This window comes from Caloenas nicobarica, chromosome 5 (genome assembly GCF_036013445.1).
Source record: "Caloenas nicobarica isolate bCalNic1 chromosome 5, bCalNic1.hap1, whole genome shotgun sequence".
NCBI classification, from domain to species: Eukaryota; Metazoa; Chordata; class Aves; order Columbiformes; family Columbidae; genus Caloenas; species Caloenas nicobarica.
The window spans coordinates 57,684,560-57,711,100 of NC_088249.1; the positions used below are offsets into that span (position 1 = coordinate 57,684,560).

At 37.1% G+C, this 26,541-nt stretch overlaps 1 protein-coding gene across 1 annotated transcript; it reads left to right on the forward strand.

The window, feature by feature from the left end:
- The first annotated feature begins 2,010 nt into the window (after positions 1-2,010).
- On the forward strand, positions 2,011-24,162 carry CTR9 (CTR9 homolog, Paf1/RNA polymerase II complex component). The gene is made up of 25 exons (XM_065635521.1): positions 2,011-2,114; positions 4,226-4,324; positions 4,922-5,161; positions 5,668-5,785; positions 6,538-6,627; positions 7,906-8,054; positions 10,889-10,996; positions 11,433-11,540; positions 11,657-11,893; positions 12,679-12,768; positions 12,872-13,000; positions 13,105-13,288; positions 14,302-14,390; positions 14,637-14,822; positions 14,999-15,086; positions 15,337-15,485; positions 17,484-17,600; positions 17,782-17,927; positions 19,494-19,565; positions 20,771-20,906; positions 21,415-21,561; positions 22,013-22,170; positions 22,465-22,561; positions 22,913-23,025; positions 23,270-24,162. Exons 1-25 carry the CDS (start codon positions 2,070-2,072, stop codon positions 23,676-23,678), a joined length of 3,504 nt encoding a protein of 1,167 aa, XP_065491593.1. The 5' UTR covers positions 2,011-2,069; the 3' UTR covers positions 23,679-24,162.
- Positions 24,163-26,541: the final 2,379 nt, after the last annotated feature.

Genomic DNA, 26,541 nt, shown 5'->3' on the forward strand with positions numbered 1-26,541 from the left:
AATCCAAGGTTAAAAGTAGTAATTTAAATTTTCATAATTAAAAGTTTCAATGAAACAGCAAGAGGAAACAAATCTCTTCTTGAAATGTTCCTATGCGCTCGAAGTAAAAAAAAAACCAACAAAAACCAACAAACCAAAATCCAACTCTTTTCACTAGAACAATATATTATACATTAAAGAAGTTCTACATACCTGATAGTATGTAGAACTACACATATACCTACATACCTAATACTGATTTATTTTATCAGTATATGTGGAAAACAGGGGTCTTGCTCCTTCAAACAATCTAAAAAGTAGTTTGCAGTATTGCCTTTTCAGTCCAAATTGCTTCAACAGAAATTAAAACACCTAAAAATCAGTTTCTTCATAAAAAATCAGTCTATAAAGCAGAAAAGTAGGCTTTGGAACTCTATTAATTAGCATCTTGCTCTGCATAATGTTGGCTTTGGCATGTTTTTAATGAAAAAAGCACACACACCTATTAATTTCAATGTTACTCTGCTTCACTGTCACATGCAAAAGTTTCTCTACAAAAGTTATTTATGGCACATACCTCCTCAAAGACCTACATGAGTAGGAGAAATGCTAGTTATACTTTATTGGACCAGGTAACTCAGTTCAGAATAATGAGTGCGTAAGTAAAAACCAGAAGCTGAGATTCAAAATTATAAGTAATTAAAAATACTACTTGCTTCGGCTTCAGAGAACAAGTGACACTCCAAGTGAGCTAGTAGTTACTACTACAATATATACTATTATAGTAACTCACAATTCATTTTTAAAATGAAATTTAGTAATTTAATGTGTTAATAGTTGTGACTATCAGTTCAGTGAATGGTTAGCTACAGGACAAAAATCAAGTTAGCTTTAGGGTTTAATAGGCTGTGTAAGTAATGTGTTACAGGTTGTTGGTTTTTTTTTTTAAATCCTAGCAGAAATGTGCCAGAGGATCTTTTAGTCTCTTTTCTCCCCTTGGTACAAATTCAAGAATATGGAAGACTGGTCATACGTTACTATGCATGCTGTGTTTTGTTCAAATATGTCAGTGCATCTGCCATCATAATTAGAAAGAACAATTTAGGATGCCAATTTTGTAATTTTTTACTCATGCACCTCCATATGGCTGAATGCCTCATGCAAAACAAGTTCCAGGATCAGGGCCTAGTTTCAGGATTCAGTATCTTATCAGATTTAGAGTTTGTAATTGCAAACACTTAATTTGAAAATAGTTGGCCGAGCTGTGGCTAAAAAATTTTAAATATGTATTAATATTACACCACTAAGCTAGTCAAATAATGTGTATTTGGATTTACACATTGTTTTTCCACAAAAATAGGGAAAAGTCACACATTTTAATGCATCTGGTTGGAAGTCTTCAGTGATTTTAAAACTATACGAGGAGAGGCATAGCCTGAGGGAGTCATGATCTCAAGACCAGTGAGCAACCAGGTGCAAACCCATTCAATTTCTCAGTGTGTGCGTGTATAAATACACAGCAACATCTCTTACTATCGCATAAATATATTTCTGTAGGTATGTATATGATATACACGTATAAATTAGCGGAACTAATACCTGTCTGCCAGTCCCCAGTGAGCCCTCACCCTGTCCTGAAGAGACTGCTCACGTTTTAAAGCGCCACCTCACGGAAGACCGCTGTGAGCAGCCGCACCGGAGGCCACACAGCGCAACACGTAGCGCTCCAGCCCGGGGCGGTGACCGGGCCAGGGGCAGGGCTGGCGGGGACCGGGTCAGGGCCAGATTCGGCGGCTGCCGCCGCTCCGTCGCCGCTCGCTGAGGGGCGCCCGCGAGGCCGCCGTTACCTCAGCAACAGGGCCGCGCGCGCCCGCCCCCGAAGCCCTCCCGCCTCCTCACGCGCGGGCGCCAGGAGGCCCGCGAGGCTCGTGCGTCGCTGCGATTGGCTCGTTGCGCCTGAGGGGCGGAGCCGTCCCGCCTCCCCGCTCCCTTTGCCCGAGCACGTCCGGGTCAGTCGGTGTTTGTGAGGGGAAGTGCGCGCGCGGCAGCCGTTGCGTGCTCGCGGCTCGGCGGACAGCGGTGTCGCCATCATGTCGCGGGGGTCCATCGAGATCCCGCTCCGGGACACCGATGAGGCGAGTCGGGGGCTGGGAGCCGGCGGCGCGGCCTGGTCCCGGGGAGGGGGAAGGAAGGGGTCCGCTCTGTGATGCGCGACGGGGCGGGCGTTTGTCCCTTCCTCGCGCAGTGTTGTCCCGGGCACGGAGGGGACTGTCGCTCCCTTCCGAGAGCGGAGTGAGCAGGTGGGCTTACAGGTGTATCGCTTTGCGGAAAGAAACCCAAACCTGCGTTCGCCGGTGCCCTTCGGTGAACGGTGTCTGCCTTCTGGTAGCTGTAACCTCCCTGTCCTTGCCGAGTGCGTGGCGGGAGAGCCCTGGGGACAGCCGGGCAGCCTGGCCGGCGTCCTGCGGCCCCACACGGCTGTGAAGAAGGGGCAGCGCTTCTCCCACAGCGTGTGCCTCAAGCAAATGCAACCCTGAAGAGTGAAGACCCCCTTGGGAACAGTATCTCATCTTTAGTTTGTACCTTGTCCAGCTAAATTCTCTTCTCAATTCGCTAGACGCAGATTTTCCTCACCACACTGACTTGTAAAAAGCATGAATGTTCCTGAATCAGCGTAGAGACGCGGGCAGGGGGTCACTTGGTCTGCTCTGTAAAGTTACTTCAGTGTGGGCTTAGAAATTTATTTAACTTTATTTGAGGTAGACTGTGACAGGCCAAGATTTAAAAGTTTTAAGAGAAGTATTTGAAAATTTACAGGGTATTATAAAGTTTGAAGTTAAATCATACCATAGCAGATACCAAATTAACACCTTAGTTAAATAAGGTGTTGAAACATACTGCTTATAGCTTTAAAAATGCTTTTTGTGAATATGTGTCCATACTCTGGCAAATTTCAATATAACTGCCATTGTGGTTTTAAGTTTCACAAAGGTACTTTGCTCTCTGTAGGTTACATGTTGGAGGACTTTTTTCTCTGACAGAAATTTCTGTCCCAGGTGTCAATATGAATATTGACACTGGTTGGTACTGGTTCTGCTATTGAATTTATGGCTATGTTTACTTGGATCCTGAAGTTCTGAATTAATCGCTAAAGATTGCTATCAAATACGTTATTTTCTTTCACTGGCTTTTTTTACTTCCATATTTATTTGCTGTGTTGGTAATATATATTTGTCACTAACAACTGTTATAGTTTGTAGATGGGGGCTGCCCAAATTTGAAAACATCATTGTCTATCAAACAGGAGGTACTGTGCAAGACAAACTCAAAACTAAAAATATCAGTGGTAGCAGAAATATTTCCGCTGATGCCCCCGTAAGTTTTGCATAATCAAAACTGTAAGTCTTTATAAACTGGATTGTTCTAATCCAGTCTCTGGAGAAAGAGTTCCTGCACTGATAAGTCAGGGTACAAGCCTGGGTACAACTACAGTTCTTCCTTGCTGTCAAATTAAATTGTAACGTAGATGACTAATGTTAAAGACAGCATGGCTGAGTACCAAGTGAACTAACAGGCAGTTAAATTGTGGTCCCAAACATCCCACCGTGGGAATATCTGTTCCTTTTTCTGCATTTTGTATATTGGAAGAGTAGATCAACATGGCAAACACTGCTTGCAAAGTGAAAAGTTGTTGATGTCATTTGTTCTTGATGACTGTTGTTAATATTCAGAAATTTAGTCTGTTCTTTATAGTGTTTGCCACTTCAATAATTTCTTGATTCTCTTGGACGTAAAGATGATTTTAGAAAATTTCAGGGCTCTGAGATGAATTTGAGGTATTGATTCTCTGACACCTGATTACTTGGAGGATTTTGACTATATCCTAGATCTTTATATTACCTGTAGGAAAAGTTTTAGAAATTCAGCAGTTTACAGTCAAGTTGATTTTCAGCTGAACTCTGAAAATTCTGAGCCTGAAGTCTATGGTGAAAGAAGTTGAATTAGCATATCTGTTTATTCTCCCTGACTAGTATCCCAAACATTAGGCTATCTTTACTCTGCTGTTTGTGAGACACCATCACTTTTGTCTCCTACAGAATAAAATACATCATCACTTTTTTCTTTGTCCATAACCTTGTTTAAATATGTAAAATTATGCTCTGAAATGTCCACCTTGCTTTGAGTTCAATGATAGATAACATTGTTAATACTTTGTGAAAAGAAAATCTGTATTGTTTGTTTCTAGGTTATTGAGCTTGACTTCGATCAGTTACCTGAGGGTGATGAAGTTATAAGTATACTGAAACAGGAACATACTCAACTGCACATATGGATTGCCTTAGCGGTTTGTATATATACAAGTTGTATATTTAAACATTTTATTCAGATAATCGTATAGTAATTTCCACTTCCTTACTTATATGACTTGTAATAACTGAATTCTGAATAGAAACTTAAATGGGTTATTCAATCACTGATTCTAGGCCACATATTTCTGATTTGACATATGCATATTAAGATTTTAACTTCATCTTTTTTCATAAAACAATGCTGCTTGAGGCCTGCTTTCTAAGTTGTGGAGTTTTTTTTTTCCTCCATCCATAGTTTTTGTTTAGTGCCTTTGATTACGCACTTCATAAAATGGAGAGGGCAGTATCTATGCTATGCAAAGTATGGTGAAATGTGCAAAAAAAATTAAGTTCAGAGGAGAAACAGTGGATTCTTTACTTATAAATAGCTGTAAAACTTGTGTTCTAATGTAAAAATAGTAAATGGGGATGGTGACAGAAAAATATTTGGCACTATTGGAATGCCTTTGCCTGATTATCTCTACATTGATCCCTATGTTCTGCAAAAAGAATCTGTGACACCTGAAGTACCAACTTGATATGCTACTTACTAACTGGGGTAGTATTGTCTGTTAAAACTATGTGTTTTATAGCTGGAATACTACAAACAAGGAAAAACAGAAGACTTTGTGAAGCTGTTGGAAGCTGCACGCATAGATGGTAACTTGGACTACAGAGACCATGAAAAAGATCAGATGACGTGTCTGGATACGTTGGCAGCGTACTATGTACAGCAGGCTCGGAAGGAGAAGAACAAAGACAACAAGAAGGAGCTCATTACACAAGCTACCTTGTTGTATACCATGGCTGACAAAATTATCATGTATGATCAGGTAAAACCAAAATCTGTGTAAAAATCCATATTTGTCAATTATTTAAGGATTCTTTTTTTTTAGTATACTTTCAACATGTTTTCTGTGTGAATTCAAAAAGTGATTCTAAAGAAAACAAGTATTGATTCACTAAAGGGAAGACAGAAACTGCTCAGGCTTTAAAGTCTGTTAGTAGTGTTGTGCATGTAAGCAAAACTTTTAAGTATCTGAAATGTGAGCAGTGCCATCAGGAATAATTCTCTCTAGCTTGGGACAGCTGATAGTTATATGTCAGTCAACATTTGGGTGTTGGGAAGGATGGATTGTTTGTTACTGTCTTGCTCGATAATATGTGAACTTTAGATGTGGATGATAAAGACCTTTTTGATTTTTTTTTTTTTTGTCCTGATGTAAGAGAAATATGTTAATCATAGAAAGCATTATAGCATAGTCAGTTAATTTTTCACATAGTCTGATCTTCATATTTTACAAAGATAAACGTAGCAGAATTTTTTTTCCTTCTCTAGAATCACTTATTGGGAAGAGCCTGCTTTTGTCTGCTTGAAGGTGATAAGATGGACCAAGCTGATGCACAATTCCATTTTGTGCTCAACCAGTCTCCAAATAACATTCCTGCTCTTCTTGGTATGAGTTTATGGGTATTTGTGTGCAAAACCAAACAAATAAACAACAAACCCAAAACAAAACAAAAACCAAACAAACTCCCTAAACAAACAAACAAAACCCCCAAACAAACCAACCAACCAACCCAAACCCCACACCTGGTCTCTCCACTTGAGTTTTGGAATGAGTTATGTGCTGTGCTTAAGAAGAGGGTGCATATGTGAGTAGAGAGAATGAATGGGGTAAAGAAGTGTGCACTTATGACCAGAAACACATGACAGTTTACTCTAAACTTAGCAAGTATATGTGGGTGGAAAAGCTAAGAAAAAATATTATGCTAACTAACACCTTCTGAGACCTGTGGGCATACATCCAGTCCAACTACTTATATTTCCCTGATGATGCCTATGAAGCTGTATAATATTTCAAAGGTGAAGATACTAGTAGTGAGGAGTCAGCGGGCTGTAACACTTGCATTTTAATTTGTTTACTAATTAGTCTTAGCAAAGGTCACTCCTCTGGACCAGGAAAGAGTTCAGTTTCTACAGAAACCCATGAAAACATAAATTTAATGTGTTCATGTGTTGGATTTCTTTCATATACTTGACACCATCAAAGATAATAAAAGTTGTAGTTATCTGAATTTTCTGGTTTTAATCATAACTTTCAAAAATCAGCACACCACAAGTTTACCAAATAATACTTCTGAGCTTCTGACTTATAATTACTGAATTTATATGTCTAATTTATTTGTAATTGATATGTTATAACAGGTAAAGCTTGCATTTCTTTCAACAAGAAAGATTATAGAGGAGCCCTTGCCTACTACAAGAAAGCATTGCGTACCAATCCAGGTTGCCCAGGTAAGACAGAAAGTATTTGCTGTTCTGGCAAATTAACTCAAGTTTTCCTAATTCAATCACCTAAGGGCTTTTTTGTGATCTATATCTGTCAAAAAAACTCCATCCCTCATTATAGAGTAGTTCAAGTGTTTGCTGACTTGAAGTGTTCCTTAGTTGTAGAGAAGGAAATCATGTTTAGGAAAATACTTTTCATTTTTTTCCTAATTATTACCTTTTAAAGAGCTACTAAAAATGAGAGGTTGCATGTAATAGAAGTTATAATTCTATGAGGATGCAGGAAACTGTTCAAGACTGTTGCAGAACCTATCCGTGAGATTTTTGAAATAAGGGTTAAGAAAACTATGTATTAGCATTAATAATGAAACCAGACATAAAAAAAAAAAAAAATTCTACCTGTAATGCATGATGTGAGTTTTCCTGGTGTTATATGATTTTCTTAATGCTAAAATCTGGGAAATCTATCACAGCTGTAAAAGCAGTGCATGTGATTTAGAGATATTAGTTCAGAGTATTTGCATTAGGATCATAAATTCTCTAAAGTCTCTTGAGAGATGTGATATACTTTGTCATAACCTATCTGAAAAAGAACTTATTACAAAGTTGATGTGTCTTTAGCATAAGAATCATTGCTGCAAAAGTGGATTTAGAAATACAGACCTTTTAAACAAACATCTTTCATTCACTCCCCCTTTTCACACACACACAAAGATTTGAAATTGCTGTGTATAAATGTCTCTGTATTCCTAGTTCACAGGCAATCTAAAAGGGCAATATGATGTGAATTCTCTGTGTTAGCTCATTTGTACAGAATCATGGAAGTTAGAGGATGCTAAACAGCATTTTCTTAGCAATGAATCAGTTGAGATGTCTAGCTAACTTGCTTATTAGCCTGGGTTTTTTGAAGGCCTGTGAGTCTCCAGGGAACTTACTCTTCCTAAGAAATTTCCAGCCCTTTCATCTCGCAATTTTTAATGCCTTTCTCTGATATTTTTTTAATACATTCCCATAAAAGTAATTTTAATTTGTGTAGTACCAAGTCTTTTGGAGGTATAGATCAATATTCTGGGTTGTATGAAGAAATGAAGTCTTACTAATCTGTTAATGTTAGTTCTGCTGGCAAATGTGGGAGGCTGCCTTTAAAAACACAAAATTGTTACATGGCTTGGAGGTTTTAAAGAAATATTAAAAATACTTCTGTCATGTTCATTGATGTCCAGAATGTAAAAAGTCATAAAATTGAAATTTTGGGATTCTGAATGATGTCACCTTGTTCTCTAGCTGAGGTTCGGTTGGGTATGGGCCACTGCTTTGTGAAACTGAACAAGTTGGAAAAAGCTCGCTTGGCATTCAGCAGGGCTCTGGAGCTAAATTCCAAATGCGTGGGGGCTTTGGTTGGACTGGCTGTTCTGGAGCTCAATAATAAAGAGGTGAGTGTGACTTAACAAGAATCCATATGCAGTTTACTTGTCTGAAAAAGTGAATATTTTATCCTTTGAAATGTAATCCAGTTATTAAAAGGGGTAATAACTTCTGTGGTTAAATCATTTGAAGTCTGTGTCGCTATTGAATGGTGTTATAGGTATGTACTTAAGCAGCACATTCTGAATAACTTTCTCTTATTGCTAAAAATCTGCAACTCTGCTTATAGAAGTCGTAAGTGCAGAAAAGCTGCGCTAGGTTAACTGTTTTAATTAGAATAATAAAAATCTGTCTGAGATGTGTGAATGCATGCCCAATGGCTTAAAAAACCCTAAAGTGCCGATTTCGAAATCTTGCTTTAAGGAACAATAGTTATAATATGTATAATGGCCAGCCTTACTTAATCGATTATTTGTGACTCTGTGAAGGTTAACTAAATCAGTTTATACTCGGGATGCTCTGAAAATCCTCATATACTTGGAGACCTCACTGCAATGGCAGCTCTATTCCAGACCATCAAGAATTTTTGTTTTGAAAGGGCATCATTGTAACAGTAAAGGTAAAAGACATAGCCCTGGGTTTTAAGGAATATAAAATTTCAAACTAGTGTTAAAGTTGCAGTCAGGCTACCTCAGCGTGCCTGCCACATGGTAAAACAGAGTAGGCAAGAGCAAACTTTAGCTCGGCTGATGAAACTGATAAAGTGGTGATCTGACCTCTCTGGATGTTGCATCACTAGAAAAATACATACGCTCATTTAACTTAAGATAGTTAATCCGTGCTAAGGAAGTTAGCAGTGGAGGATGGCATCTTTAAGTGGTAAAAAAAACCAACCTTACATAATTGTATGTTGCTAAAACTTAATGTTATGCTATCTGTAGAACCTGTAGCTCCCTAGAAAGATCTTTTGTTGGCACAGTGTGTCTGAAAGTTACTTCATTTTACTAAGTCATGGGAAAAAAAGCAACTGTTAAGAGTTCCTTGAAGAATTCAGAGAAGTGTGGCCATGAGAGTTTACCTTCCTAAAACTACAGAGGCAACCGGAAGTATTCTAAAGTCAAATTTTAATAAATAATTCTATAGGCAAGAAATTAATGAAACCAAGTATCATTCTTTTTTTTTTTTTGAGGTCTTTTGACTAAAGTCAAGGGATGAGTCCACTTGCCCTGAGCTTCAAAGTTGTGATTAAAAGCTGACCTTCTCAAATAAGTTTTTTGTTCTTTGTAAGAAATGTGTCATCTGTGCTTTACTTCAAACTGTTTCTACAACTTGCACTGCAAAGTTAGTATAACATCGAAGAGTTGACATGGGAGAGGGAGAACACTTTCTCTGGGGAAGGGATTCTCTGGTTTTCTTTCATCAAAGTGCTTTGGAGCTTTGAGGCCTCTAATCATCTATTATTGGATTTGACTGAAATTGGACATGGGAGTCAAATTATTAGAGAACTCAGACATATACATAGTGTTATTATAAAACATTTTTGCTTTTGAAAATTAAACCAAGAATGATTCAATACCTCTTAATCAAGGTATATTGTTATACTAGGCTTGTAAAGATAGTGCCTTTTCAAACGGAAATTGTTTTTTAGCTGCCTGTTGGACTTCATCTCGTCTCAGTCTCATAAAACCTAATCTTTTCAATAACAGAATCACAGAATGTTAAGGATTGGAAGGGACCTCAAAAGATCATCTAGTCCAATCCCCCTGCCAGAGCAGGAACACCCAGATGAGGTTACACAGGAAGGCGTCCAGGCGGGTTTTGAATGTCTTCAGAGAAGGAGACTCCACAACCTCCCTGGGCAGCCTGTTCCAGCGCTCCATCACCCTCACTGAGAAGAAGTTTCTTCTCAAATTTAAGTGGAACCTCTTGTGTTCCAGTTTGTACCCATTGCACCTTGTCTTACTGTTGGTTGTCACCGAGAAGAGCCTGGCTCCATCCTCGTGACACCCACCCTTTATATATTTATAAACATAAATGAGGTCACCCCTCAGTGTCCTCTTCTCCAAGCTAAAGAGACCCAGCTCCCTCAGCCTTTCCTCATAAGGGAGATGCTCCACTCCCTTCGTCATCTTTGTGGCTCTGCACTGGACTCTCTCAAGCAGTTCCCTGTCCTTCTTGAGCTGAGGGGCTCAGAACTGGACACATTCTGCTGATAATAATTGCAAAGTGAAGCACAGATGTTACATGATGACATTTTTGGTGTTTCTGTTCAGAAGTAAATACAAATCTCATGGGTGTCATAGATAAATAGCAGTTATTTTATCAGTTATGGATTTGAACTTGTATGTAAGTCAAATTGTACTCATGGAAATCTTTCTTTAAAACTGTAATGTTTCTTTAAAAAAAGAGTAAGTTGATATGATATCCTATGTAAACACATCAAACTTCTAGCATTTTTTAAAAATTAGAACTTAAATTCTAGTAGCTCTTAATTCAACATCTGAAGTTCTGGCTTAGAATTTGGACATGTGAATATTTTAATTTTACCATTGAAGAAATTTTGTGAAAGGTTGAAACCTAAACCAAACAGGAACTGAGAACATTGAACAATAGAAGGAAGGCTATCAGGGTGTGAGTGTGAGAAGGACACCAACACTAAGTATTCTTTATTTTCCTAGCAAGTCCTGCCCTTCCTTTTTTCTATCCCTGTGTGGTGCCTTCATTTCCCATTTTCCACCTGTATGTTGCAGGGGGAAAAAGCTAGTAGCTGAATTTGCTTTTTTCTGTGAGCCCAGCAAGGTTTTGTCAGAGTTCCTGCAGCAGCCTAGACTGAAGAAAGTTGAAGATGTTGATAAGATACAGGTATTGAGATGTTGCTGATACCTGTCAATGTTTTATTTAGGCTGATTCCATCAAGAATGGTGTTCAACTTCTCTCTAGGGCTTACACCATTGATCCCAGTAATCCAATGGTGTTGAATCACTTGGCTAATCACTTCTTTTTCAAGAAGGTAAGAGGTCTATGGAATTTTACAGTGAAATACTTGATAACCTCTGAACAGCAAAGATTCCAGTGTTAGATTCAGTCTTATTTAATCAGGTTAACTGATGCCTAGTATGGAGCTATTAATCTAGATGGATGAGTGTAAAGTTTTTGACTTAAATTTTGTATAAACTTTTCTCAAGAAAGCTAAGAAAAGGTATGCTTATTCCTTAAGTCAAAGTCATCTTTGTGTCCTGAAGGGTTGGTGGTTTTTTTCCCCTCTCTCCCCCTTCCAATCTTTAAAGTATGAAACAGAGAAAAGAACAGTAACACTAAAACTAAATCTGTTATTAATTTAGTCAGTGCTATGGCTTAAGCTTTCTTATATTTGCCAGCTATCCTTGTTTAAATAATAATCACTTGGTTGAAGACTTTCAAATTTCATTTAACTTCTCTTTTTTCAGGACTATGGTAAAGTACAACATTTGGCTCTTCATGCTTTCCATAATACAGAAGTTGAAGCAATGCAGGCAGAGAGTTGTTATCAGCTGGCTAGGTCTTTTCATGTACAGGTAGGACAGTTTTTAAAAGCCTCCTTTGAGATTACACTTAATCTGTGTTATAAAAGTTCATACAAAGCTTACTTGTGAAAACACTACTTGCTCTTTATTTACTTATTTTTAATTAGGAAGATTATGATCAAGCTTTCCAGTATTATTACCAGGCCACTCAGTTTGCGTCATCTTCCTTTGTACTTCCATTTTTTGGATTGGGTCAAATGTACATTTATCGAGGGGACAAAGAGAATGCATCACAATGCTTTGAAAAAGTTTTGAAAGCTTATCCTAACAATTATGAGACTATGAAAATCCTTGGATCTCTTTATGCGGCTTCAGAAGACCAGGAGAAACGGGACATTGCGAAGGTGAGTTTGCAATAGTTTTACATACAAGAGTAGAACTTGAAAATCAGACTTGAAATTAGACTGTACCCTAAGGTGCATAAAACTTGGGGTTACTTGGCTTTAGGTATAGAATATTTAATACTGGCTGTCATGAGAGATCTTTCTAACTGTTTAGAGCGACAAGTCCTGGACAGAACTGAGACTCCTACTGGGCTCTGGCTAAAGCAAGTCCAGGAATTTGGAGGAGCTCCAGCCTCACATTTGTATTTGGTACTATGAAAAACATGGAATTTTTCTCATTTATGTTAAAATTCTCTAAACATGGCAAGTTAGCAAGTGATTTACTGAAGACAGCAAGTTAGCTAATTATTTCCACAAAACACTTGTCTTGATTATCTGGAAGGATGATGTGTGGTGGTTTTTTTAATTTTGGTTTGGGCTGGGTTTTTTGTATTTTGTTGGTTTGGTTTGGTTTTTTGTTTTAATGAAAGACTTTTTAAACCTAATGTTCGGTAAATAAATGCAAAAAATGTTTGACATCACTTTTCTAGCTTCTCATTTTGGTTTAATAGTTTCTGCTTCTCTAAGTCTATAAGCTGGTGTTGTATTCTATTAATACAGAAAAAATAATGGAAGAAGGAAGGAAACTAAGTTGTGCAGGTGTTGAAGATGTTTTCTTTTGCATTATGGTGTATCTTTCTAGTGTTGAGGTTAATACCTTCACTCTTTCTTTTGATTTGTTTATATTTTTTTAGAGCAGTTTGTGTGTCCACAAAGAGGTATAATTATTTTGTACTGTTTTTCAGGGACATCTAAAGAAAGTCACAGAACAATATCCTGATGATGTAGAGGCATGGATTGAGCTAGCCCAAATTCTGGAACAGACTGACATACAGGTATTGTTAGTATACAGTTGGTGAATTATGTGTGCTCTTTTCACAAGAGCATGTAGAACTCATTCTCTTATTTCATTCATCCACTTTTTCTTTCTTTGTAAAGGGTGCACTGTCAGCCTATGGTACAGCCACACGAATTCTGCAAGAGAAAGTACAGGCTGATGTCCCACCAGAGATTTTGAATAATGTGGGTGCTCTGCACTTCAGGCTGGGAAACCTAGGAGAAGCGAAGGTGTGTAATTACTCCAAGTCTGAATTGAATTTCTTGATCACTCTGAAGGTTTCCTTTAAGAATATTCTGGAGTGCCTCATTCCTTTTTTCTTTTTGTACTTCAGAAATATTTTTTGGCATCACTGGATCGTGCAAAAGCGGAAGCTGAACATGATGAGCATTATTACAATGCTATCTCTGTAACAACATCCTATAACCTTGCCAGACTATATGAGGCGATGTGTGAATTTCATGAAGCGGAAAAGCTGTATAAAAACATTTTAAGAGAACATCCTAATTACGTTGATTGTAAGAAACATTTGGTATTTTAGTTCCATGGTCCACCTTATAATACCAAAAATCTTCCCATTATAGTGTATTCTGCTCTCTTTGTGTCTGTCTTCACTTCTTTTCATAGTAGTTTTGGGGGCCTGCTCTCCTACCCACTATTTTCCCTATCTTTTTTTTTTTTTTTTTAAGGCCTGCATCATCATTATAGTCCAGTCTTCAGGTTTAAGCCACCTAATTATTGGTATAATCATAGTGTACTCAAAAAAATCTAGCAAAATTAGCTTATCTAGACATGTATGTGTTTACTCACTTGATCCCTACTCCCACCAAAGCCTTAGCACCTTGGCTCTTGTGTGCATTCAAGGCCATCTACCTGATGTGCCCAGGCTGTGCAATTCTGTGTATGGGGCTGGAAACAGAGACCTTCTGGGAGAAACACTTTATCTTGGATCTGGGCCTTTCTCCACGGAAGAAAGGCTGAGGAGGGTGTCAGCAAAACTTCTATGGCACATGCTGTTTTTAGCTCTCACTCTGCTCTTCCTGTTATCCCCAGGTAGCTGACTTGTGTTTGCTGCAGAGGCGAGGTGGTAGCCCTTGCTCAGCAAGCTGCAGCACACAGCCTTGTCTATAGCCTTTTCCCTGCTTGTTTTCCGCTGTCACCTGCTAACTGATACTCTTCCCAAAGCTTGTGGAAGTGGGAGGGATGTTTAAAGCGGAGGGAGGAGAATTATGTACCTGATGTATCCTTCTTTCTTTGAGGTTTCTCAATTATATTTAACTTATGAAACCAATTATAAACATTTTTATTACTTTAACTGTATCTGCAATTTCTGTGTCACCATTGTGGATGGATGTTCCTCTTCACATGGTGTGTTTCATTGTGAATAGAATATGAACGATGTCTTAATGTTTGCTGTCCTTAACAGATCAAGAGAAAGATTGCTTTTGAAATTCATGCATGGACAATATTTTCTTTGTTTGAGATGACTTTAACCTGTTTCCTGATTTTTATTTTCTGTTTTTATTTTTAGGCTACTTGCGCTTAGGAGCTATGGCTAGGGATAAAGGAAATTTTTATGAGGCTTCTGATTGGTTTAAAGAAGCACTTCAGATAAATCAGGTTTGTAAACCTTTAAGTATTTAAAGTTAAAACACATAACTTAAAATTTTATTTTCTTTTTGTTGCATTTTTATTTTGTTTGTTCACATAAACTAGAGGAAGAAGAGATTTACTCTCCTTGTGGTTTTTTTGTTGTCGTTTTTGTAATACGGAATTCTATTTAAGAGAAATAGAATTTTATACTTGAAAAAGTAACTATGCAAGGGAAAATTATGTTTTTGCAACTTATAGTGAATTTTTATTTAGGACCATCCAGATGCTTGGTCTCTGATTGGCAATCTTCATTTGGCTAAACAAGAGTGGGGTCCAGGACAGAAGAAATTTGAAAGAATATTGAAACAGCCCTCCACACAAAATGATACTTACTCTATGCTAGCTCTTGGCAACGTCTGGTTGCAGACTCTACATCAACCCACAAGAGACAGAGAAAAGGTAATGGGTGTCTGTCTGCCCTGTGTGTGGTTTTGTTTAATTTTTCTATGCTCTTAGCTACTCAGAGCCCTTTCTTGATGCCAATTTGGCATCTTAAAGTCCATAAAACTGCTGGGTAGATCTTTTAATACCCCACTATAGAAATGAGCGATCAATTGGGATACTTCTTTCTGCAGGAGAAGCGTCATCAAGACCGTGCGTTAGCAATCTACAAGCAAGTACTCAGAAATGATCCAAAAAATTTGTATGCTGCTAATGGCATAGGTAAATATGAGACACTAAGTTTCCTTCAGAGCTGATGATATTCTTATGTTTCATGCTTTAATATAGAATTGTTTTTGCAGGGCCCAAACACTATGTAGTGGAAGCACAGGGAAGAAGAGCTTTCACATGACAGTGATGTCACTTAGTTTTTAATGGGGAACATTGTTCAGGCAATATTTTGTTTTCTTTGGTAGGAATACATAGCACATGAACCTGGAGGCTCACACTGTACATATTACTTTCCCCTTAGGAGCTGTCTTGGCACATAAAGGATATTTCCGTGAAGCTCGTGATGTTTTTGCCCAAGTGAGAGAGGCAACAGCAGATATCAGTGATGTGTGGCTGAATTTGGCACATATCTACGTAGAACAGAAACAATACATCAGTGCTGTGCAGATGGTAACATCTCTAAATTGAACTACATAATATATTGGGTTAGATGGTTTCTGGATGTTTCTCAACTGTCATAGGAGCTCTGCTAGTTTCTGAATAATATTTTAGCAAGTTATAGGACTATTTCTAGCATGCTGTTGGCTGTCATGCCTAGATTTAAAAACAAACTGCCAAATGTAGGTAAGGTGTAACAAAGCACCTACCAACTTGTACACATTTTTTTGGTAGTAGAGTTAAAACATAATTTGGTTAGAATTTTGGTCTTAGAATTAATTTTTGGTCAGAAAGGTTTCAGTCAGTGTAGTTACTGTATATGGTTTACACTCGGATGTTACTGAAGTAAGTAAATGCAATTTGTTGCTGCAATTTTTTTAATAGCAACACTTCCTATTTTTGTTCTTGCAAGTGATGGCATGAATAACAATCGGGGTTGTCTGAAAAGCTGACTGTGCCATGATTTCTTATACAACAGTTAACATTATAAGGTAATTCATGTTGGAAGAAATCTGTTGAGGTCATCTAGTTCAACCTGCTTACACAAGCTGTCTTCAAGTATCAACCTATTGTAACTAAATTGACTAAATTAGTTGATCAAGAGCATACAAGTAAGCTTAAAATAAAGTATGTTTGACAGGACAGCAGCTCAGAACAAACTTGTTTTGTTAAGATTGAGTCCACATAGAGGCTCAAAAATACTTAAATCAGAGCTATTCTGAAGCTCTTTGGATGGTTATAAGGAAGAGATAGTGGGCCTTTCTTACCTGATGAAGACCTCAGTAGTTGCCATCTTCCAGTGAACTGCTGTTAAAAAGCTTTAGTAACACGATCAGATTCGATCTGTTCTGTTTGAATGGGGTCTGTTGTCTTTTTAACATCTTACTTGCTTATATTGACAAAAAAGCCTAATGAAAATCTAATTCGAGCAATATTTGAAGCAGTGAATTACTAGTGGGAAACTGGGTGTCATTTCTTACCTACTGATTCGTAAGGAAAATATTATACTCATTTGCTAACATATTTAAGCAAGGCTATTAGTAGAAATGTGTTTATTTACTGAGGTGTTTTATTGTTCCCTGGGTTCTACTGTGCAGTTCGTACAAGCCACGGTCTGAAATACGCTATATTGGTCTCAGACAGATTGAATGTAATGGCATAGCTTAGTGCAGCTACAACAATTATTCTAATGAGTTCTTTACCTTAAAGCATACAAATCCGAGGCAGATGTAAGCTAAGTACAAAATCTTTGACTGTAAAGGTGAGTGAAAACTGGGTGCTTGCAATACAGTGCGATGCAAGAGTAGTGACTTCAGGCATTAAAGTTCAGGGCAGTTTCTGTATTTGAGCTGGAAATAAAAGTTACTTTGTATTTCTTATTATTTTGGGGATGTAGAAAGAGTGAATGATTCCTTGAGAAAAAGTATGTCAAACAAAAGGCACTAGTTACTGAAAAGGATAAGTTTCATAACTGTTTGAAGCATTAATTCTAGAAGCACAGAACCTATTGTAACAAGTTGTCTTCTACGTTTTAGAACAACTTGGTATCCCTTGGCATGCCAAGTTATTCAGCTAAGTGGACAGAACATAGTTGATGTTGAGTTATCTGAAAGGTGTGGATTTTTTAACTAATTGCATCAAATAAATGGAATTACTACAAGAAATATATTTCAGTTTGTAAAATATCTTGTATGAATAAATTTTTTTTTCTCCATACTGTGGAGAAGAATCGAGTGGTCTTAAAATGAGTCATATTTATTGAAGTTTGTTACAATAGATGGTACTTGCAAAGTATTCTGTTGGATTTTAAGACCTACAGAGTCTCCTGAACTGCTGCCAGTTTCCAGAAAAATCTGGTTCTTGCTATGGAATAGCAGAAAGAGTTTTCTGATCAGTGAAGAGGACATGACATGTGGTGTGACACACTTTAGAAAACAAAAGGCATTTGCTGGAGTTAGTTAAACAAAATAACTAACCATTGTCTCAATTTGATGGTTTTTTTTTTCCCAGTATGAAAACTGCCTCAGAAAATTCTATAAGCATCAAAATACTGAAGTATTGTTATATTTGGCCCGGGCACTGTTCAAATGTGGCAAATTACAGGAATGCAAACAAACTTTGTTAAAGGTACGCAAATAAAACATCTTATACCACAGAATAAAACTAATTTAAGTTGATGCATGTTTGTGTCTCTTAAAATTCATAATGAATTAATAATTCATAAATAATGGTGCTTTTTCTCTGTACGTTGCTTCAGTATACTTTTTTATCATGTAGCATATCTTAAAAACGTGGTTTTTATTTACAGGCCCGGCATGTAGCACCAAGTGATACAGTCCTTATGTTTAATGTGGCTTTAGTGCTACAAAGACTTGCTACCTCTGTGCTGAAAGATGAAAAAAGCAATCTAAAGGAGGTGCTTAATGCCGTGAAAGAACTGGAGCTAGCCCACAGGTGAAGATTATTTCTTTCTAATCATTATAATCTATTTTGTTGTTATCTTACAGTAAATTTGCAGTATAGGTCACAAATCTGGCTAGAAGAGCAATCATCTCCTATGAAACACTGTATGTGATTCTAGAGTTTTTAGTAGGAAAACAAAGATTGGGCCTGACAAAACTACTTATTCAGACGTTGCTCCAGAGCCAGTTTTGTTTGGCCAGATGGCCAATATGTATTTCTCAAAGGGTTTTGTGTTACTGTGACCAAGATGCACTTCTTCCTGGAAGAGCATAGTTGTCAAATATGTTGAAACTTATGCTACAAATTTAGTACTCTTTTTGATTATTTATTTCAAAACAACTTAAAAGGCTCAAAAGCAAATCTATCTTTATTAATCTAGTTAATGACCGGTAGTCCTTGAAAACTCATTTTGCCCTCCTATTGGCAAGTAAAGCCTAACTACTCTCATGGCTTAAGAACAGAAGCAGTTTCTTAAGTGCATTTCAGATCTTTTCATTCTCTTTAAAAAAACAAAACAGAACAAACCACAACAAACTTCTGGGCAGAAAACAATGAGATTAATCTGATCTAATCATGACTGTCTTTGAACAGAAAGCCTTCAGTCATTTATTCTGCTCCTACATATTGCTGATGTAGCTGGTGCTCACTTTATACATTCCTGGCTCTGCTGTTATGTCGAGGACAGACATTGCCTCTCAGTAATTTTGTCAATTAAATCAAGCCTTTCGTACAAGCAAGCATTTCACAGTTCTATTGGTTTACATAATGTAAACTAAACATTTGAACACAAACTCTAACTTAAATTCAGTTAGAAGCTTTTTATTTATTGTCTTGAGAAAGTTGCATGAAAGCCTTTAGAGCGTATCTATTAACTAAAAATTCAGATGTCTGGTGCATTTTTTTGAAAATATTTTACGTAGTGTAAAATTTGAGCAAGGAGTTACTTTCTTCATATGCACAAGAATTTGAGTTCAATCTAGCACAAACCCACCTCATTTAAAGTGCCTCTGGAATATGGGAAGAAACTGGCTATCTGGGAAGTTAGAAAGTCATTTTCCTTTAAATGAGTTGGAGAAACTGCTTTCAAAACACTGATCATCATAGCTTACCCATTCACTCAAAGGTATGTTGTATTCACAAGGACCTGTTAACCAAGTTCAAGGAGGCTGTTCTGGAATGACTTTTAAAAGAAGTTTTCCTTCCTTATGTTGGTTCCAAGCACTTAAGCTGTGACAGATAAGGAATGAATCTACTGGGCTCTACAATGTCCTCATTCCTAGGAGCCAGTAAATGAAATCTGAGAACTCTCTTTAGAATTTTTCTGGGTTTTCGTTCTGCTCTAGAGTAGTTTTAGAATGTTTTCAATTTGGAGAACTCTGAATGTACTTTAATACTGTAGTATTAAAAAGGGCCGTACATAGAGAAAATTGGTGACGTTTCCTCATCTGTTGAGTTTTATAGGATTGTAATTCAGGAGTAAATGCTTTGTCTTAAATTACAATAAATATGTAAGCAGTGCTGTATTTTCTTAGTTTTATTTGTTGTTTTTTCCTTCAGGTACTTCAGTTACTTGAGTAAAGTAGGTGATAAGATGAGATTTGACTTGGCACTTGCTGCTACGGAAGCGAGGTAAAAAAATAATAATAATTTTTAAAAAAAATATAACAAATCATCAGTCAGATACAGAGTAGAATACTTTTATCTTATCTTTTCATACTAAAACTTGATTCCAAAATTTCAGCTGACTTAGAACAGTAAAAATACAACTGCAGGGTTATTCCCCACCACTATTTCATTATTTCCCTGTCTTTGCTTTATAACGTTTTTGTGTAGTCTAAAGCTCTTAACATGTGGTGTCTGCCATTAGTGGGAGCCTGCAAAACTTTAGATTTTTTTAATGGTAAATTTTCCATCAATTAAAGTGCAGTGATGTTTATTTAAACATCTCTAGCTCTCATTCCTTTGACTTTAAACATAGTAATCTGACAACAGGTTTGTTTTCATGGAGAAGTTTGGAGGTAGTTCATGGGTGAATAACATGGGTCAGTTATTGAAACGTGAAAAACTTTTGTTTTGCAAAGTCTAGTCTGCTTTCATTTTTGCTCAGGATAATGAATTTGTACACAAGCCTATTCAAGTCCATATCCTTGTAAGCTTGTTTCTTGATTTTTCACTCAGTATGCCCTGTGTTTCATTTATTGCACATTCATCTAAGATTTTCATAGCCATGTACCTATAACATTTGTTGGCCATCATGCACTGTACATCTTAAATGGGTATCATTAAAGCACTTTGTACATAGAAGAAAATTTTAATATTACAAGGAATATCATTGTAACATTAGCTAGGAGGGTATTGAAAGTGCCTTGCTTTAATGTTTCATGAGACTTGAACACTTTATGCAACCTTAACTCTTACACAATTGGATTTTTCTTAAGACAGAATTTCTGCCTGCCTTTCTGATTAGATTTGCTAGTATGGTGTGATTAAATACAAGTTCTTATTAACCAAATTTCTGAAGCTGTCCAAAGTAGTTGGGATGATTCCTTTTATGTGCATGTGGGATTTTTTGGTATGTGAATTGGCTAAATTTTAAGTGTGAAGCAATAGGTTCTGAAATTGTATGTTACAATTTAAAGATAAATTAGCTTACTGGAAAGTGCTTAGGGTTTATTCAAATATCTGTACTACTCTACTATTCTAATTTGCCATTTCAAGTAGCTTTTTTTCTCTGGTGATATGAACATAGTGTTGCGAAGCATGCCCTCTATGAAACTGTTTCTTCTTGTATATGCCTGCCACCTTCCTTTACTTGCAAACATTGCATGTTACAGGCAGTGCTCCGACTTGCTCAGTCAAGCCCAGTACCATGTGGCTCGGGCACGCAAGCAGGATGAAGAAGAGAGGGAGCTGCGTGCGAAGCAAGAGCAAGAAAAAGAGCTGCTTCGCCAAAAACTACTTAAAGAACAGGTTTTATTCTGTTACATTCTGTGTACTATGTTTAAGTAAAAGCATACTTTATTTTTAAAAAGTATACCTATCAACAATATATATGCCCCTATTGCTCTGTGGTGGTACCTGGTGTTATTGATAAAATGTCTAGTAGTTTTTCTTAGTTATAGTAAGTGCTAGCGGAAAATGTTATAGCTAACAGGTTATGCTCACTCTTTCTTCCCCATAGCCTCAGAAATAGATTTTATTTTTATAATTAAATAAAGGGGTGCCCCAGAAGGTCTGCCGTCATGCTGACAGGCTGGATGAGGAAGCACTTGGTGCAACAGTTCTTTTGGACTTCTGCGTGCTCTAGCATAGGCTTGTAGAAAACTTTTTTTTTTGCCATATAGACCTTCTGCTATGACATAGACTGTCAAAAGTCAATTCTCCAGTTTCGTGTCAGCAAATAATTTATACACCTGTGATTGTAATCACTGCAATGCTGCAGATACAATAGTAATGGTTAGTTTTTTCTCTGTTTCAGGAAGAGAAGCGCCTAAGAGAAAAAGAAGAACAGAAGAAACTTCTGGAACAAAGAGCTCAATATGTGGAGAAAACTAAGAATATTCTGATGTTCACTGGTGAAGTAGAAGGATCAAAGGAGAAAAAACGTGGTGGCGGTGGAGGCAGGGTAGAACAGAATATATTTTTTTATAATCTTGATTTGCCCCTTTTGATTTATGGTCTCTTGCAGTAGCACAGGTTTTTAATTCCAAGCTGCTAGACTCCACTGACTGAAATTGCACAGGTTTAATACTCAAATGTAAAAATTGGAAGCTAATACTTAGAAGTTCCAAGCACTGTGGCATCACTAAAATCTGTTCTATTCAATTGTTAAAATAACGAGAAGATTGTTTTATTTTATGCAAATTTGGAGTCAGTTTCTTAATGACATACATCTAGAGATTATGGGAAAGTTGGCACAAGAAGGTCCGAATATGGGAAAGTTGGCACAAGAAGGTCCGAATGTTTATATTTTGAAAATGTGTTCAGATAAAGTTTCTACTATGAATTGTTTTCTGGTAGCTTTTTAACTGGAAGGTGAATAATAAGCTGTATTGTGGGTTTTTTATTTATTACAGCGTTCCAAAAAAGGAGCAGGGGAATTTGATGAATTTGTCAACGATGACAGTGATGAAGATCTGCCTGTGTCTAGAAAGAAAAAGAAGAGGAAGGGCAGTGGTAGTGAACCAGATGGTGAAGAAGAGGAGGGCGAGAGAAAGAAGAAGAAGAGGAGGAGGTAACTGAAACTTTAATGTTAGACTTCCCTGAGAAATGGTATGGCTTTTGTATTTATTCTTATGCAGGCTTTTGTAATGATTTAAAAAATGAACTGTTATTAAGAGATCACAGGATTATTTTTTTATTTACACATGTACATTATAAGACTTAAACAGCCAACCTGCAAAAGAAGTATAAGTAATGCTTCATCAACCAGACGTTTCTTGAGACTGATTTTTTTTGCATTTGGAAAGATTTTTTTTTTTTTTGCAATGTTGTGCTTTACATCATATAAAATTTGTTTCTGTTCAAGACCCCAGAAGGCAGATGAGGGAAGTGATGATGAAGAACATGAAAACGGTCCAAGACCTAAAAAGCGACGTCCACCCAAAGCAGAGAAAAAGAAGGCTGTAAGTTGAACCCTGAATAACTGCATCACTTTCTAAATATGCCTTTGGACTTCAGTGTTACCCTGGTTAAGTGAGATTTATTAATGTTGAAAATTACCAAAAAAAAGCCTTGTAGCAAACTGCCTTTGAGGTTATTTTTGTCCTCCTCTGTTGCTATAGCTGCTTCAAGGATGCAAAGCATATTTCTGAAGCCATCTAGAATTAAGTGGTATTAAATGAAAAATTTTGATATAATGACTTAAGAACAACTGTTAAAAGCACATCTGTTTTTCTGAATATTTTTCTACATTTGGGCACTATGCTTTAACCAGCCACACGAACAAGCAACCTTTTGTTTTTTTCCCTGTACAGCCCAAACCAGAACGTCTGCCGCCTTCAATGAAAGGAAAGATCAAATCAAAAGCCATCATTTCATCAAGTGATGATTCTTCTGATGAGGATAAGCTCAAAATTGCTGATGATGGGTAAGAACTTTAATTAACTTTGTACATACCAAAGTTTCAACACATGCTTTCAAAAGAAACTGCAGTGTTAATAATAATGAGATAATAAGAACCCTTTCAGTGTAGGCACAACATCGCTTTCCACTGCAAATTAATCCAATTCATTCTGATAACACTGGCATTACTCAAGTCTTGGTGTCTCATTTTATTTTTAAGTTAAAGATAGCATCCTTTAACGCTGGATTTTTTTTTCTTTTCCCTACAGACATGCTAGGAATAGCAACAGTGATTCAGATGATGGGGAACAGCAACACAGTAAACGCATTGTTTCTGATAGTGATTCTGATAACAGAAACAAATCTGGTAGCGAGGCCGGTAGTCCCAGGAGGTCCAGTGTCCACCCATCTGAGGAAGATTCTGACAGTGACAGATCAGCCAGAAAAAGGAGGCGCTCAGATTCGGAGCAGTCCGACAATGAGTCTGTACAGTCAGGGAGAAGCCGTTCCGGTGGTTCAGAAAACGAATCTCGCCCAGCTTCTCGCAGTGCTGACTCAGACAGAGATTCTGAGAGAGGATCTGACAACGAGGGTTCTGGCAGAGGATCTGGTAATGAATCTGAACCAGAAGGATCCCATGATGAGGGGTCTGAAGGTGGTTCAGATGACAGCGATTAGATCTAGGTTACAGACCATCTTTTTAAAATGTTCATGTAAATATATTTCAGTTATAGGGAAAATCCAATTTTTATATTTGAGAACTGTGATTTAAAAAAAACCCCTTAATGTTTTAGTAAACTATTGTGAGACCTTCCTGTGATTCTTTCTATTAGCAACTAATGGATGTCTCTCTATATTGGCTTATGGTGTATTCTTAAATTGAAACTGCTGTAGATGAAGAACAGAATCCCTGTACTATAATCAGCACACCAAGGATGTGGAATGAATGTAAAAACTGTGGAACATAAAATCTCTGTTTAGGTGGTTCCAGTGTGGCTAAAACTGTGTGTTCTGTGCTTACACATGCATAGATGGATCTTAAAATCCTACCAAATGAAATGAAGAGCTGTGGATATTTATCTTTTTCCTCATTCTGAAAAAAAAGGTCAGTAGGGGAGGTTTTTCTTCCTTTCTATTAAAGAATACATTTGCCATGATGAGACTCCTTATGTTTCTGAGAGTTTGTTCTTTTGCTTCTGTTCTTGTGTTAAATCAGGTGAAAAGATGCAGATACTAAAGAAACTTCATAAAGTTATGATATAGGTAAATATTTAAATTGGCAGGTAAAAAAAATAATTAGAGAGCTCCATATTACATGAGAAAGGTAAAGGTGCCAATGTCACAATAAACTGTTCCTGCTTATTTGCTTGGAGTGATTTATTTTGCCCCTTAAAAGGTATAAGTAGAAAATCTGAAAATGTCAAATTTTAAAAAGGAATGTGTTTTAAGGAAGTAGTCTTAACTTTTATTTTAGCTTAAGTACATGGCTTCTAGAATTAATGCCTTTTATATAATGTATTCGGGAACAACAATGACAAATTGCTGTGTTGTAGACTAAAGTGAATCTGATTTCTCCCTGCAGTTCTGAAAAAAATCAGTCTTTTACACCAGTCCAAAAAATTTTTTTTTTTAACTTTTTTCATTGTTCATCAAGTCCTATTTTAAGCATTTGCTAAGAGAAGATTATGCAGATCTGGATGGTGTATTACTACTGTTTTTAACAGACTGTATAGCCTAAAGTATGTTGCTTTGCTTTTAGAAGGTCTGGATTGTCACTACTGATAGTTCACTTCAAGTGCTAACTGAAGTTAAGTTTCCCATGCTGCTATTTCTGGTTTGCTGCGAGCGTTAGCTGTTCTCATTGTGTGTGTTTTTTTCATGTGTTTATGGGCTGTTGGTAACCATAGCAGACGAAGCAGAATGTAGAACAGTTGAGACGTCTCTTTTCAAGGCTCAGTTTGGTATCAAGTTTCTATATGTGGCCTTACCTAAAATTTGTATACTTGGTAACATTCAGAATAGAAGAACAGCTATCATGCTTGTTGGATTAGAGCAAAACCAAATCTTAACTCACTCTTCTTGTTGATGTAGTCACTTAGGTGGAAGATCTGCAGCAGTCCAAGACTAGCTAGATAGCTTTGAGAACATGCACTTGAGGAAGACTTGTGGCCATCGTAGGAAATGGTGTTCCTATCGAGAGTCATGACCCAGGTGCTCACCTCTGAGAATCCCAGGGAAGCGGTGGATAGATGGGGTATGTACGCTCGATGTCACACTGCTTCACTTAAGAAGCTATGAAGTACGGAGTGTGAGGAAATCAATGCAACCAGGGAAAACTAATACACAAAAGGTGAAACAACTGGAGCACTGGCAGCAATGGCAAGTATGAGAGTAACCAACTGTTAACAATAGCGAGGAAAAAGAAAATGCACAGCACTTACTATGGGATCTTAAACACTTTTTTCTACCTTAAATACATTTCTACTATCATAGCCTTCTGTATCATGTTATTAATTGTATATGTCTTATGAAAGGACTCAAGGTTTTGGTTTGGTGCTGTATGTAGCAAAATATATTTTCTGTAGTTAAAAGTTAGCCCTTTATCTAAGGTGCTGAGTGAGTCTTTAGATCTAACATCCAGTTGGAGAGAAATCTTTTCAGTAAGTGTAAAATAAAAAGGGTTTCCATACATCTCTTATCTGAGGAGTAAGTGCATTTTTTGAGCTTTCCAGAGTCAGAGAGAAGGCTTGTATGACTTCAAAGGGCTTGAAATGCATGATATATGAGAGGCCAATCAGCAGGGAAAGGAAGGTGATGGGATGCTTTTGCTTTTCTATTTTCCTGCTTTTACTGAGCAAAAGGGAGGGGAAAAAACCCAAGAGTCAACTTTTCTTTTTTTCTTCCCTTTGATTAGGAGGGTTAATGGAACAATTAAGGTTATATAAATAGTCACATGTTGCTGTAATTGGAGAGAAAGCTATGTGTTAGTTTAATTTATACTTTCTAATGCTTGTTTTTTGAAAGTGCAGTGGTGGAATAATGTTGCCATCATTCTCTGTTGGCAGCATTCCTTGCCCTCTGAAGTAGGTGGTTGGCTTGCAGCTATTAAATTCCTTTATTTATAGCGGTAATCTATTCCAGAATAAAATACAGGGAGTTAGAAGTGTAATACGGCATTGCTATAAGAGTGTTTTATTCCCCGTTTCTGTTATGCATCTAACAAGTTACACGACTGTATGAAAAGTGTTTCCTATTGAGCTCTGTTGTAGCTTAGCATTTTGCTCTCATGTGAGCATGTCTTCTCTAGAATACAGTAGAAAAGGATTCTGTAGAGTTTCCTGTTAGCAAGCAGTTGATTTTTTAAAAAAATTCTGAAATTTGTAGACTAGGCCCTTCACAGAACAAATGCTTCAAATATAACTTTAAAAAAGTGAGTAGTTGTGTGGTTTGGGTTTGGATTTTTTTGGTATTGTTTTGTTTGTTTGGTTGTTTGGTTTTTTCAACCCACCTACTCAAGATTTTCTCTTTCAGAAACTTTTCC

Bases quoted from the DNA above. Each gene is read 5' to 3' on its own strand.
- CTR9 (XM_065635521.1), top strand. From the start codon at position 2,070: ATGTCGCGGGGGTCCATCGAGATCCCGCTCCGGGACACCGATGAG. The intron at 4,325-4,921 runs GTTTGTATATAT...TGTGTTTTATAG, and splicing joins ACATATGGATTGCCTTAGCG to CTGGAATACTACAAACAAGG. The intron at 22,171-22,464 runs GTAACTGAAACT...TTTCTGTTCAAG, and splicing joins AAGAAGAAGAAGAGGAGGAG to ACCCCAGAAGGCAGATGAGG.